This window comes from Cebus imitator, unplaced genomic scaffold, assembly GCF_001604975.1.
Source record: "Cebus imitator isolate Cc_AM_T3 unplaced genomic scaffold, Cebus_imitator-1.0 Scaffold449, whole genome shotgun sequence".
NCBI classification, from domain to species: Eukaryota; Metazoa; Chordata; class Mammalia; order Primates; family Cebidae; genus Cebus; species Cebus imitator.
In genome coordinates this window covers 271,537-285,970 of record NW_016107764.1, presented here as the reverse complement: position 1 = coordinate 285,970, position 14,434 = coordinate 271,537, and the positions used below count along the sequence as shown (strand labels likewise).

General features: G+C 47.6%; 1 protein-coding gene across 1 annotated transcript in view; it reads left to right on the top strand.

Annotated features, from left to right (window-relative positions):
- Positions 1–14,434, top strand: part of LOC108291214 (maestro heat-like repeat family member 5) — a 64,908-nt gene that overhangs the window by 37,688 nt on the left and 12,786 nt on the right. Inside the window, 2 exon segments of the mRNA XM_037732473.1 lie at positions 11,609–11,772; positions 13,211–13,391. Of these exon segments, the coding sequence (XP_037588401.1) occupies positions 11,609–11,772; positions 13,211–13,391 (345 nt within the window).

Genomic DNA, 14,434 nt, shown 5'->3' with positions numbered 1-14,434 from the left:
ATTAATCCATGAGGGCAAAGTCCCCATGACCCAGTCAAATTTTATTTTTTTTGAGATGGAGTCTCGCTCTGTTGCCCAGGCTGGAGTGCAGTGGTGCAATCTCAGCTAACTGTAACTCTGCCTCCTGGGTTGAAGCAATTCTCCTGCCTCAGCCTCCCAAGTAGCTGGGACTACAGGCATGCACCACCACAACCAGCTAATTTTTGTGTTTTTAGTAGAAACAGGGTTTTGCCATGTTGGCCAGGCTGGTCTTGAACTCCTGATCTCAGGTGATCCGCCCACCTCAGCTTCCCAAAGTGCTGGGATTACAGATGTGAGCCACTGCACCCGGTAAGGTTTGTCCTTTTTACTTGATACTGATCCAGGGCAGGTAAACCCCAAAAGTGGGGCTTACCCTAGGAAGGTTCTTAGTTTTGCCCAGGAAAACACTCAAGAGCAAGCCCATGGTGTTAGACAGCAACTTGGATCAAAGCGGCCATGCACAGCAGCAGCAGAGGGGCTATTCCTTGTAGAACAGGGACACCCAGAGGCAGTCAATCCAGAGGAGCAGCTCAGAGGCACTTCTGCAGTTATGTGCAAATTACGGGGCAGGTGATGCAGAAATTTTTAGAAAAAGGGTGATAACTTCTGGGTCATCAGGTCATTGCTATGGAAAGCGGTGGTAACGGTGCGGTGTTGCCATGACAATGGTAAACTGGCCTGGGACGCCAGTGGGTGTGCCTCATGGAAAGGTGCTCTGCCTTGTCCCTAGGAGAGCTAGTCCTCAATTTGTTCCTGTGTCCATGCCCCCGCTCCTACCCAATACTCTAATTCCCACCTGTTTTCTGCACAACAATCAGTGAGATTGTTCTCTTTGCCTCTTTCTGTCTCCTTTCTTCTCCCATTGTTCAGTTACATATTTGTACTCTGTCAAAATGTTTAAATTCACACTCTAGTGCTCCACCCTCATCTCCATACTGTGCGTTTGCACACACACACCGTCAGTTCCTTAGTCAGCCCTTAGTCTGAAGAAGCTCATCCTCCAAAAGATTCAGAATTCTTTGAGTTCTTTTATGTTGAAAGTTTTTTATCTGAAGAATGGCTTGGCTGGATATAAAATTCTTTGTTGACATTTTCTAAGTCTTTAAAATGCTGTTTCACTGTTGCCTTGCATTGTTGCATTGTTTTCTAAAAGTGAATTACAACAGGGTTTGTTTTTTTGGTTTTTTTTGTTTTTTTGTTTTTGGCATTTGTACATTATTTGATCTTATTGCTTAGAGACTTTAAGATTTTTTTTAATCTTTGAAATCTAATCATTTACTTAGGAAACGTCTCAGAGTTGATCATTCTGGATTAATGTTCCCAGGTACCTGGTACATCCCTTGATTATGTAGATTGGGATCTTTTTGATGTTGTTGTTTCCCGAAAGTTTTCTTGGTTACCGTGTTAAATATTAGTCATGTTCCCCTGCTGTTTTTCTTCCTCAGGGACTCCAATAATACAATTGCTATTCCTCCTGTCTTCCATTTCCACTGCTTTCTCTCTGACCCCTTTTACTCTTTATTAAATTCCCTTTCATTCTCTTGGTTGCTGTCTTGTTTTCCTAAATGCCTGTTATTAAATTATCATTTGAGTCTTTTTTCTTGGATACCTTGTAATTTTTCTTCATTTCTGAGATAATTTTTTCATCTTATCCATTTCTTTCCTGAAGTCAACTCTCTTTTCAGCTCTTATTGGATATTTTTTGTCCTTTTTTGAATTCATAATTCAAGGTAGTTTTCATATCTTTAAATGCTTATTTGAGCATATTTAATGACATGCAAAATTAATGTTATCTTAGGGTTTTCTCCAGCATCATGATTTTTTCCAGGGAGAGTTTCTTATTTTGTGCGTGCTGATTTTTGTTTTCTCATTTTTTACAATAACTCTATGGATCTGCTCATTTTGTTTCTGTTTGTGTTTGTGTTCTTTGAGTGTTTTATAGGATTTTAAGTTCAATGGCACCCTCTTCTGTCAATACAGAAAAGTCCAGATAATTTAATAGACAAGTAATAAGCAAAAGGATTATGGATCCTCCAATTTCTTTTGTTCCATTTCTATTGCATTCTTCCCTTTTACCTCTTTCCCTATCACTACCTAATCTCTGAAGGATACTTTCCTTTCTTTTTTGATCTTTTCTCTCCCAAAGTCTGTGCATTTTGAAGACTGACCTTCAAATCAGGCATACTTTTAAGTCACTTCTCTGTGGTTGGGGCTCTGACCTACTTGAACTTTTTTTCTTTTTTAAGACTCAGGGTGGACGTAGTCTTCCAGAAGATGCTTTAGATCAATCTTAAGCCCTGTTGCTAGCTCCTCCCTTCTCTCCTCCCCCACAGGTTCTCTCAGCCTGCCTTTAACAAAGCCTTATGGGAGAATGAGATGGGGTGGGAGTGGGAGAGACTTCGTGCTAAGGTTGACACTCTTCTGTTTCTGCTTAGAGTAATTTTGAAGTTTGGGAATTCTCTGGGATTGTGCTGGAGTCATAGTTTTTGTGCAGTTTTATTTCCCTTCTTATTTTTTGTCATATGTCAAATAAATTTTGGGAGGCAGAGACCTAGGCAATGGGCATCGTCTTCAGCTACTTAGAAGTGTACAGTTCTATTTTATCATATTGGAATTTTTATCTTATTTCTTCAATTCTAAGAAGCATTTTGTTTACATTTTAACATTTATGAAATCAGAGTGCATGTTACATTGATGGTCCCTTACACATGGATTTATGTAGTTTTCTGCCAGTCACCTGGGGACACTGTTAGTTTGAGAACACTTTAAATTTAAAAGTCTCTGCTTGAGATTTTATTGGGCCACATTGGTGGTGTGAATTCAGACATCCAAACAGGTTTGGGTTCAAATTCTCAGGATATCTGTACCCCTTCCCACTTTTACCTGCTGTGCTGATTGAAGCATGAAGGTTTGCTCAATTTTTCTTCTGCCAGACAGAGTTCTGTTTGTTTGGATCACACTTAAACTGCACATGCAGACCTTTGGGTCCCAGCTCTATGTTGGGGTCTCCTATAAGACTCCCATCTTGGCCAATTTTTCTTTCTTAGAGGAACATGAAATAAGGATGAGGTGTGTCCTAAAAGTATAAACAGAATTATACAATAGGTACTCTTCCAGTATTCTTCTGTTGTCTGGCTTGGGTTTTTGGGTTTTGCTTGTTTGTTCATTTGTTGGTTTGTTAAGACAAGGTCTTGCCTAGTTGCCCAGGCTGGAGTGTAGTGGTGTAATCGTAGCTCACTGTAACCTTAAACTCCTGGGCTCAAGTGATCCTCCCACCTTAGCCTCTGACTGGCTAGGACTACAGGTATGCACTGCCACAGCTGGCTAATTTATTTACTTTTTTGTAGAGATGGGGTCTCATTATGTTGTACAGGCTGATCTCAAACTCCTGGCCTCAAACAATCCTTTTAACTTGGCCTCCCAAAGCGCCGAGATTATAGGCATGAGCCACCATGCCCAGCCTGTCTGGCCTTTTTTTTTCCCCCTCCAATATTATGTGTCTAAGATTCATTTTAACATGTTGTAGTTCATTCATTTTTGTTGCTTATATCATGTTCCATTTTATGAATGCCAGTTATTCTTTTTACTATAGATGGACATTTGGGTCATTTCCTATTTGGTACTATGGTTAGCAGTGCTATGGTGAGCTTGCTTATACGTGTGCCTGGATGTACATAAGCGCTCATACACGTACATAAGCTCATACATACACGTTTCCAATGTGTAAGCATCTAGGATGGAAATGCCTGTATCATAAAGCTACACATATATCCAACTCTAATACATAATGCAAAATGTTTCCAAAGAGCTTGTACTGATTCACACTCTCAGCAGTATTTTTTTAAGAGTCCCTGTTGCTCTGCAGTTTACTACACTTAGCATTTACTTTTTAGCTAGTAATCAAAGTTTTAGCCAATCTGGTGGTGCTATTAATCAGTGTTGTGGTCTTGACTTTCACTTTCATGTTTAAATAAAGAAGCTGGACATCTTTTCATCTCTTTTTGGCCTCTTTGGTGATATGCTTATTCAAATATGCTGCATGTGTCTCTGTTGTGTTGTCCGCCATTGCTGATTTCCATTCCCCTGGCGCACCCTATCTAAGGTTCATCATCTGTTGCTTTCTTTTTATTTAGTTTTATTGCACCTAAACATATTCCTAAAAGTATTTTATTTTTTTAATTTCATATAAATTATAATTTCCTGTAGGTTATAATTTTTACACTCATATGAAGGGCATTATGTTGCATATACTTGTTGGAGATTTCCATTTGCCTAATATTACTATAGTTTTTTAGAGTTTATATTGTCTAATATTAAGTCTCTAGTAATATAACAATACCAGTTTTCTTTTATGGATATTGCATAGTATGCCTCTTTCCAGACTTTTACTTTTGATATTTCTACATTCTTTTGTTTTAGACGTGTCTTTTGTAAACAGCATTTAGTTGGGTTTTATAGCCTGATGATCTTTGTCTTTAACTGAAGCACTTACTCAGTTTACATTTACTATAACTGTTTATATATTTGAGATTGAATTTACCATCTTTACTTTCTTTCCAGACCAAAAAAAAAGAATCTTCAAAATCTTCAACTGATTTAATACACTCCCAATTTTAATACCCTCCTTGTTTAATTCTGTTTATTTTTAAATCTTACAAGTCAATATTTATCTAGAGTTCCCCATATTTTCACTTTTTTCCTTGCTCCTCATTTCTTTTTAAGTCTCACACCCCTTACTTGAGGCCATTTTCCTCCAACCTAAAGCAAATCCTTTAGAACCTCCTTTAGTTTGGGTCTGCTGTTAGCAAATGCTTTCGGTTTTTATGTGAAAATGTATTTCCTCTTCAATCTTGATTGACACTTCACTGGGTATAGAATTCTATGTTGGCAGTTTAGTTTCTTTCTGCACACCAAGGTAACATTCCATTGTCAACTGGCTTCTATTGCTGCTGTTGAGAAGTCAGCTGTGAGTGGGACTGCTGCTTTTTTTAATCCTGTGACTGGTTTTACAGTACTCAGTTTTTTTCTGGTTTGGAGAGTTTGTTGTTTTGTTTGTTTTTATTTGTCTGACAAGTCACCACAGCGTGTCTAGGAGTGGATTTTTTTTTTAATCCTATCTTGAATTCCTGTTCCAGAATATTCTGGTTCTGAAAGAATCCCAGCCATTATCGCTCCACATAGTGCTTCTCCTGCATCCTCTCTCACTTTCTTTCTAGGGCACTGATTAGGCACATGTCAATATCCCGCCATATCCTCTATTTCACTAGATCACTCAGAGTGCTGTCAGGAACAGATAACACACTCAAATTGGCCAAGGTGGAAAATGTAACAAAAGAACTATTGCACAAGGGTAGAGTTTAATGTGACTGACAGGGGAAGGGACAGTGCCCCAGCAATAGCAACAATGCTGAGTCATTGCCACCTTCTAGACCTAAAGGGACAGGGAATGGGTGTGCTCTCAGAATCAAGGATGTCTGTATGGCTAGGCCACAGGACAGATGGACACAGCAATCCTGGGGCCACTCACAGGGAGAGACTGGAGTATAAATGCCCTCACTTCCTCCACTCCCACATTCTGACTTCCCGCTAGTGCTTACCATTAGCCAAGTCAACTGGAAGCCAAAGATCAAGAGAGTCTCTTGATGCAGTCTATACACGTCAGCTTCCTGGGCCATGAGGCAGGATGGGGAACAACAGAGATTAGATCTGCAGGGGCAAGCAGAAGATATGCAGCACAATTTCTTACTTCCCTTCTGCTTCCCCATATTTGTGTCCCTCCTTGCTGAATTCTGTATAATTTATTTTGAGTTATCTTCTAGTTCACTAATTCTCCTTTAACCATGTCATTCTGATGTTAAAGTTTTCCACTGCATTTTTTTAAATTTCAGATTTGGTTTTTTTTTTATTTCTAAAAAGTCATTTTGGTTCTTTGTCTCACCAGCTCTATCACTTATAGGTTCCTAGTTCCTGGAGACATTTTTAAGTTTGTCTTTTATTTCTTTATTCATAATACTTGTTTGATAGTTCATGCCTGATAATTCTAAGTTTTCAGGTCTACTTTGTTATTCTTGCTGTATGTCACCCATGGAGTCTGTCTTCCTCATGTGTTGGATTATCTTTGACTACATACTAAAAATTGTTTTTGAAAGAAAAAATGTAGGAATAATTTTAGGCCCACAATTAAGATATTTTCTTCCAACTAAGACAATTTGTCTTTGTCTCTGCCAATCACCTAAGGATACTGCAGCCCACGATTACCTTAAGACAAATCCAGTGCTTGAGATTCCCTGGATGCCCCCCACACAATTCAAACCTGGCTGAAATTTGCTTGGGTTTTTTCACACCCACTTAAGTACCAGCCTGGAAGTAGCAGAGAGTCTCCTATGAGATTAACCACGTTGTGCCGTCTCTCAGCTTCGGTCTCTGTCCTTTTATCCCAGAAAGCTGTCAAAACTAAGGATCTAATTGTCTAGAATTGTCAGATGCCCCCAAAGCATCAGCTTCCCTGCTCCCAACCCCTGAGGGTCATCATATTCCCCACATGTTGACTACAGTCTTGTCATCTCTTTAATACTCCCAAGACCCTTGTTTATATTTTATTTCTTTTTTTTTTTTTTTTTTTTTTTTTTTTTTTTTTTTTTTTTTTTTTTTTTTTTTTCCCTTTTGTCTCTTCTTTTTTTTTTTTTTTTTTTTTTTTTTTTGAAATGGGGTCTCCCTTCATCACCCAGGCTAGAGTGCTGTGGCACAATCTTGACTCACTGCAATCTCTGCCTCCCAGATTGAAGCAATTCTCATGCCTCAGCTTCCCAAGTAGCTGGATTTATAGGCATATGCCACACACCTGATTTTTGTATTTTTGGTAGACATGGGGTTTCACCACATTGGCCAGGCTGGTCTTAAACTCCTGACCTCAAGTGATCTGCCCACCTCATCCTTCCAAAGTGCTGGGATTACAGGTGTTAGCCCACCACACCCTGACTAATTATTTATATTTTTCTCCATCCTTTGGAGTTGTTTTCAATGGAGTTGATTCAAGTAACTCAGTGCCCCACTGCTGGAAGAGGAAGTCTTCTCATTCGTTTTTTTAAAAAATAGATCTATCGAGATATAACTCACATACTATACAATTAGACCATTTAAAGTGTACGATTCAATGGGTTTGGCATGTCATTTTTTAATTGTATTAAATATGTATTATATAAACTATGCCATTTTATTCACTTTTAAGTGTATGATTCAGGCATTAATTGTATTTACAATTGTTGCACAGCTATCACCACTGTCTAATTCTATTTTTTTTTCTCACTCTGTTGCCTGTGCTGGAGTGCAGGAACGTGATCTCGGCTCACTGCAGCCTTGACCTCCCAGGGCTCAGGTGATCCTTCCACCTCAGCCTCCTCAGTAGCTGGGACTACAGGCACATGCCACCATGGCCAACTAATTTTTGTATTTTTTGTAGAGATGGGGCTTCGCCCTGTTGCCCAGGCTGGTCTCTAACTCCCGAACTCTAGCAATCCACCCACCTTGGCATTCCAGAGTGCTGGGCCATGCCTGGCCATTAGTTACTTTTTTTTTTTTTTTAAGAGAAAGAAAAAAAAGAATAGAAAAAAAAATGAAGGAGAGGAAGAAAAAGGAAGAGGAAGAGCAAGAGGGAGAGAGAACGGGGGTGTTGCTTTATTGCCCAGGCTAGAATGCAGTCTAAAAATGGGTATGCCTATAATTGTGCTTAATAATAGAGACATGAAAAAATGAGGAAAGAAAATAACAAACAAGCAGCCAACCAATGTTTCATTTAAACCTGTAAATACGTGTGACGTGGTACTGATAAGACTGTATATTTTGTGTATTTAAAGTGGAGAGTTCTATAAATGTTAATTAAGTCTACTTGTTCCAGATCAGAGTTCAAATCCTGGATATCGTTGTTAATTTTCTGTCTCATTGATCTGTCTAATGCTGATGCTGAAGTCTCCCACTATTATTGTGTGGGAGTCTAAGTCTCTTTATAAGTCTTATATATCTGGGTGTTCCTGTATTGGGTGCGTATATATTTAGGATCTTTAGCTCTTCTTGTTATATTGATCCTTTTATCATTATGTAATATCCTTCTTTGCTTCTTATCACTGTCTATTTCTAAAACAATTTTATCACTCCAAAAATAAACTCTGTAACTATTAAATAATAATTCCCCATCTCCCCCTCCCCAAAGCCCCTGGTAACCTCTAATCTATTTTCTGCCTTATGTGTGGCTATTCTAGACATTTCATGTAAGTGGAATGGTGTATTTGTCCTTTCAGGTCTAGACTGTTTCCCTCTGCCTAATGTTTTCAAGGTCTGTCCATGCTGTATGTGGCATGTGTTGGCACTTCATTCCTTTTCATTGCTGACTAGTAATCCACTGCACGGGGAGACGACATGGACACTTGGGTTTCCTCCGCCTTTGGGCCGCCATGAATAATGGCACTGTCAACACTGGCATACAAGCATGTTCGAGTCCCTTCTCTCAGTTCCTTTGGGTGTGCCCCTAGCAGTGAAGTTTCCGGGCCACGTGGCAGTACTGTTTAGCTTTTTGAGCAATGGCCATCCCGTTTTCCATAGCAACGACACCACTTTCTGCTTTCACCAGCAAGGTTCCAGGGTTTCTGTGTCTCCACGTAGTCGCCAACACTTGGTGTTTTTCATCGTGGGGCTGTAGCCACCCTGGTAGGTGTGAAGTGACATATTGTGGTTTTAGGATGAATGACATGGAGCATCTCTTCATGTGCTTATTGGCCATTTGTATATTGTTTTTGGAGAAGTGTCTATTCAAGCCCCTTCTCCGCTTTTGAATCGGGTTGTCTCTGGGCTGTGAGTTGTAGCTCCCATTCCTTCTTAAATCCACATGAGCCAGACTTTGTCCACTGCTGCTCCAATAGAACTGTTGTCGTCAAGGTCAGCAGTAACCTCATGTCACTAAGTCCAGTGGTCCATTCTCTGTCCCTACCTTATGTGGCCCGTCAGCAGAATTTGACTCAGCCAGTGACTCTCTCCTCCTGGGAACAATGCTCTCCCCAGCTCTTCTCCTCCCTCCCCGGCCACTCCCACTCAGCCTCCTCTACCGGCTCATCTCCCTGATTTCATAGCCCTGGCCACAGGGCTGACCCTTGATCCTCCTCCTTAGCTATACTCACCTCCACGGCAGCCACATCCATCCCATGGCTTCATATATCCCCTAAACACTGACCCCTCTGGCCCAGGCCCCTCCCCGACCCCCTGACAGCAGTGCTTGGGTGTCACACAGGTGTCTCCCACTGACCCAGCCAGGCCCCACCCCTGGCCTCCCCTAACCCGCCCCTCCTGTAGGCTTCCCCAAGTCCCAACTGGTGACTCCATTCTCCCAGTGGCTCAGGCTGGAATTCCTGGTGCTGTCCGGACTCTTCTCTACACCCACGTCCCGCCCCCTAGAAAACCCTGCCAGCTCCACCTCTGCCTGTGTCCTGCCCCGCTGCCATCACCCTGGTCCAGGACACCACCGGCTCTCACCTCCAGTGGCCTGCCCACTTCCAGTCATCCCCCCATCCTCGAAGAACACCCACAGGTCATGCCACGTCTCTGTAAAATCCTCCAGTGGTCCCATCTCACTCAAACCAATGGCAAAGCCTTCACAGCAGCCATCAAGTTCGTGCCGTGGCCCCGATGACCTCACTGCCTTCCTCTCCTCTCCCCTCCCCTTCCCACTCCACCCCAGCAACATTGGCCTTTCTTTCTGTCTCCTGGCTGTCTGTCTGGAAGCTTCTGTCCCCTCCCACCACATTGCTGCCTGACTCCCTCCCAGTATCCTCAGAGCTTTGCTTGAGTCCCCTTCTCAGGGGATGTGTCCCTGATTGCCCTGTCTGAAACTGAAGGCACCCAGACTCGCCCCCTGCCCCCATGCTGCTTTCTTCTCTGGAGCAGCACTGAGCATCCGGCACTCCACGATTCCTGCTGTGTCCCCACAAGGCTGTCACGCACAGGAGGTTGAGATTCCTGCCGATTCCACCACTGCTTGGTCCCCTGGGACACTCTCTGCACGTGATGGCACTGGGCTCACACCTGCTGACTGGGGGACAGGCCTGCAGGGAGAGAATAGAAACAGCTGCCCTCTGGGCACAAACGCTGACTCAGGGGAGAATCCTCCTGTTTAAGCCTCGTAAGGCTGGCACTGCCCACTACTCTGCAGTAAGGAATCCAAGGCTCAGAAGGGCTAAGTGACTCCCCCAGGGTCACACAGCCAGCATGGGCAGAGTGGGGGTCTGAGCCTAGACGCTTCTGGCTCCAAAGGCCCGGCTCTTTCCAGCTGGGTAGGAAAGTTTAAGCCTCGTAAGGCTGGCACTGCCCACTACTCTGCAGTAAGGAATCCAAGGCTCAGAAGGGCTAAGTGACTCCCCCAGGGTCACACAGGGCAGAGTGGGGGTCTGAGCCTAGACGCTTCTGGCTCCAAAGGCCCGGCTCTTTCCAGCTGGGTAGGAACTCCTGGAGTCCTCCAAGCTGCTGTGCCCACCCAGCCAAGGGCCAGATGGGCCTGGAGTGGCTTCCCCAGGTTTCAAGGGCAGCTGCCCTTGAGTGTCTTAAAGCAGGGGTGGGGCACCCAGGGCCACCCTCCTGTGGTCCTCCCAGCCCCAGCTCCTCATGCCAGGGGCTCCCCTCCCCTTCAAGCCCCTTCCACTCAACACTCAGACCCAAAGATCATTTAGGGCAGTAAACAGGGTCATCGAGGTCACCAGCCTTTCGGGGCAACCCAGCTGTCCCTTCCTTCCCTCCAGGCCTCACCGGGCCATGCCCCATGGATTCATGGAAGGGCCACCAGCTGGACAGGCCTGGCTTCCCAGCTACGAGGCAGGGCCTTGTCAGGGCAGGCCTCCTCTCTCCAGTCTGCAGAACGGGCACTGTACAAACTGTGAAGCACTGTGCTCATGACGACCTGTAACCTGAAGCAGGTTGGGCCTGAGGAGCTGGGACCCCGAAAACCCAGAACTAGGAGGGCATAGTCACGGAAGGCTTCCAGAGGGAAGTGACCTTGTGGTGAGCCCTAAGGGCTGAGGGGAGTTAGCCTGAGATGAGGAGTGCTCTAAACACCAGGACTGAACAGGTGGGAGCCCCAGAGGACAGGAAGGAGAGAAAGGGAAGGGCAGGCAGGGGCTGGAGGTCAGAGACCAGAGGGCTTGGAGGCCATGGCTTTGAGTGCTGGCTGGGGCTCTGGTCTGCAGGACCTGGGAGCCAAGGAAGGTGACAAGCAGTTGGGAGATGGGGATACATTAGGAAACCTCCAGCATGGGTGAGGAGCTGGCGGGGAGACCCTGAAAGTGGGGAGACCCAGGAAGAGGCCAGTGTGGATATGAGACCACAAGCAAGGACCAGGGACGCGTGTCCCGCCCCTGCCTCGGGCCCCTCCCTCGCTGACCTGCAATGCTCTTATCTGCACTGGGCCCACCCCACTAGGGTCCAGCTCAGGACCCAGCCTAGGTTTGCTGTTCCAGGCATGCAGGCCCTGGCAACGGTGGCCTGCTGGTGTGACTGAGCCCGGCCAGGCCCAGGTGGCAGCACTGCCCTCATGTGCCCTCTCTGCCCACAGCCACAACTTCCTGCTATGGAGGGCCCTGGGAGCCAAGCTGCCCATGAGCCACCTGGTGCTGGCCACACTGCTGGGCTGGCTGCAGGAGCAACCCCTGCCCACTGGTGCCAGCAACAGCAGCCCCCACCCCAAGGAGAGAACCTCCCTGAGTTCGCTGGCCGTGAGTCTCTGCCACCGCCCTGTCAGATGCTGGCCACACCTCGGGCACTAGCTGTGTGCCAGGCTGTGGGGGGCACCCCATATCCAGGCTGCTGCACCCATTCCAGCCCCAGTCTGGAGGAAATGCGCCCAGGGCTGACCGCACAAGCCCAGCTCCCACCTCCTGGCCAAGGGCTGTGGGCTCCTGTCTGTGAATCAGGACAGTCGCGTCAGTGCCCCGGGCTGTCAAGGGGAGCCTTGGAGAGGGGCTTCAGGCAGAGGGGGAGGGTGTGGAGAGAACTGATGGCCCTCCCCATGCTTGGGTTCTGGGGAGTCATAGATTTCGGAAGAATCTTAGAGGCTGCCCTCTGCAGCTGCCATCGTCTGCCCCCCTCCGCAGGAAGTCCCAGCTTTCCTCCTAAGTCCAGCACTGCCTCACACTCCCAGGAGCCAGGAGCTCCCCTCCGGGCATGGCCACACCTGTGCACCTTGCCTGGAGCCTGATGAGGCCACAGCTGTTCCTGTGAGACCTCTCCATGCTGTGTCCCTGCCTCAAGTGCCCCCTAGCAGTGGCCCGGAGCTCACAGCAGCCCCCTGCCACCCGGAGCCCTGCAGACAAGCTGCTGCCTGCAGCAGGACTGTGGTTTCACAGTGGTGGCTGATGGGAGAGCACCCCCTGGGTCCCAGGCTCTGTCAGCTGGCCATCCCCAACACTCCCCAGCCCTGATACTGCCCCTGCCGGAGAACCACACAGCAGCCCAGTGAGACCCACCCAGATGTAGTGGGCACCCTTCCCTGCACCCCACCGTGCCGCCAATTCCTGCCCTCCCCCGGTCATTACTGCTCAGTGCTGGCCCCCACCCTGAGAACGTTCTGGACTGAGTACCCTGAAGGCACAGTAGGCCTTGGGGGCTGGGAGCTAAGGCTGCTGCCAGCTAACTCTGCCTGCCAGGACCATGGGTTCCCCAACTCCCAGGCATCAAGCCCTGCTGTGTGCCAGACGCAGAGCTGAGGGTACTGTGGGACCACACAGCATAGGACCTTGCCTTCAAGGCAACAGAGCGGAGGGCCCAGATTCCAGCAGGTCACCCTCACACAGGAGCAAAATGCAGAGGGCCGATGGCGGCATCCAGTGTGCAGTCGGGAAGCCCCTGTGTCAAGGTGGAGGTCTGCAGGGGTGCGGGGTGGACAGCATCCAGGCAGACAGCTGGGGACTACCAGGCCATCCAGCAGCAGTGAGACCTGAGCAGTGGCTGCAGAGGGTGCAGGAGAGGGCCAGGCTGAGGTTGCAGAGGCATAGGGTCAGGCCCCACAGGGAGGGACAGCATCTGGACACTTGGACTTGGTCCCGAAGCGCTTGGAGCAGGGAGGGACGAGCATGCTCAGATATGGCTTTTGTGGGTCAAAACCCCTGGTCCCGAGATCCAGGGCCTGGGAGTCTCACTCCACACCTGCCCCTGACAGGCATGAACACGCTGCATGAGCCGCAATCCGCCCGGGAGTTCAACCAGGCCATGCAGAAGGCCTAACCCGAGAGCCTCCTGGCCCTCCTCACCCAGACGCACTACGTCTGGGAGCTGAACCTGCCCGGGGAGCCTCAGCCCACGTAGCAGGCCCAAGAGGCGGATGTGCCCAGCCCCCAAAGGTAAGACTAAGCCTCCCAGGCCACCTGGCCTGGCCACATACAGGTGCTGAGAAATGCTGAGTGTATGATAGAATTACCAGGTATTGATCGACTTACGACCTATGCAACTTACGACCGTTCGACTTTACGACCACAATCGCTAGCCACGACTGCTCCGTGTCTGGCAGCGCAAACGTTGCCCAGCTGGGCATACGACAGTGGAGACCAGCTTCCAGCAGCACTACCATCTCCGCGTGCACCATTTCAACTGTACATATAGCCCACTCAACTTACGACCAAATCGTGTTACCACCGGTCTGCCGGTCCCAATCGTGGTTGTAAGTCGAGCACTAGCTGTATATTGTTTGCTAAGAAGAACACTGGCAAGGAAAATCTAGCCACCCACTCCCCCACCCCCCAGCCCCTCTGGCCACTGCCATTGCCACCACCACCGCCACAAGTGGAAAACTGCTTGGGGCATTCTAAGGCAGCAAAACAGTCCGTGGCTGCCGCACACAGTGAAAACAATTCTTTCAGCGGGGATATGTGACCTACCCCCGGGGCTCCCTCGTGGAGAATGCTTCCTGGTTTGTCTGTGATCAGTGGTAAGCAAGCACCGGCTGCCTCCCTAGTTTATCTTGGTTCTGTGAGAACACACAGAACACCTGTTTGTTAATAATTATCACCTGTTCAGAGAGAACAAATGCCTGGGTCAGCGTCTGCTCGAGGCCCTCAGCTGGGAATGCTGTCAGCCCCTGAGGCTCTCGGCTCGGAAGGCTGCTGGCCCCAGATAGTCCCACTTTGCTGTTCTGCCTGGGTGTCTGCTTCTCCATGCCTTCAGCGCCGCCTGGCGGGGGGGGTCTCTGTGGCCGAGCTGCTCTCAGCACGCAGGGTTCTGCAGGCATCCAGGACACAGACAGTGTCAGCCTCCTGTGGCACAGTAACCAGCATGCGTGCCCCAGGGGCTCAAAGCAACAGGAATGGTTCATCTCCCAGTGCTGGAGGCCAGAAGTCTAAACCCAAGGTGTCGCCAGGGCGTGCTCCCCTGAAACCCGCAGGTCCTT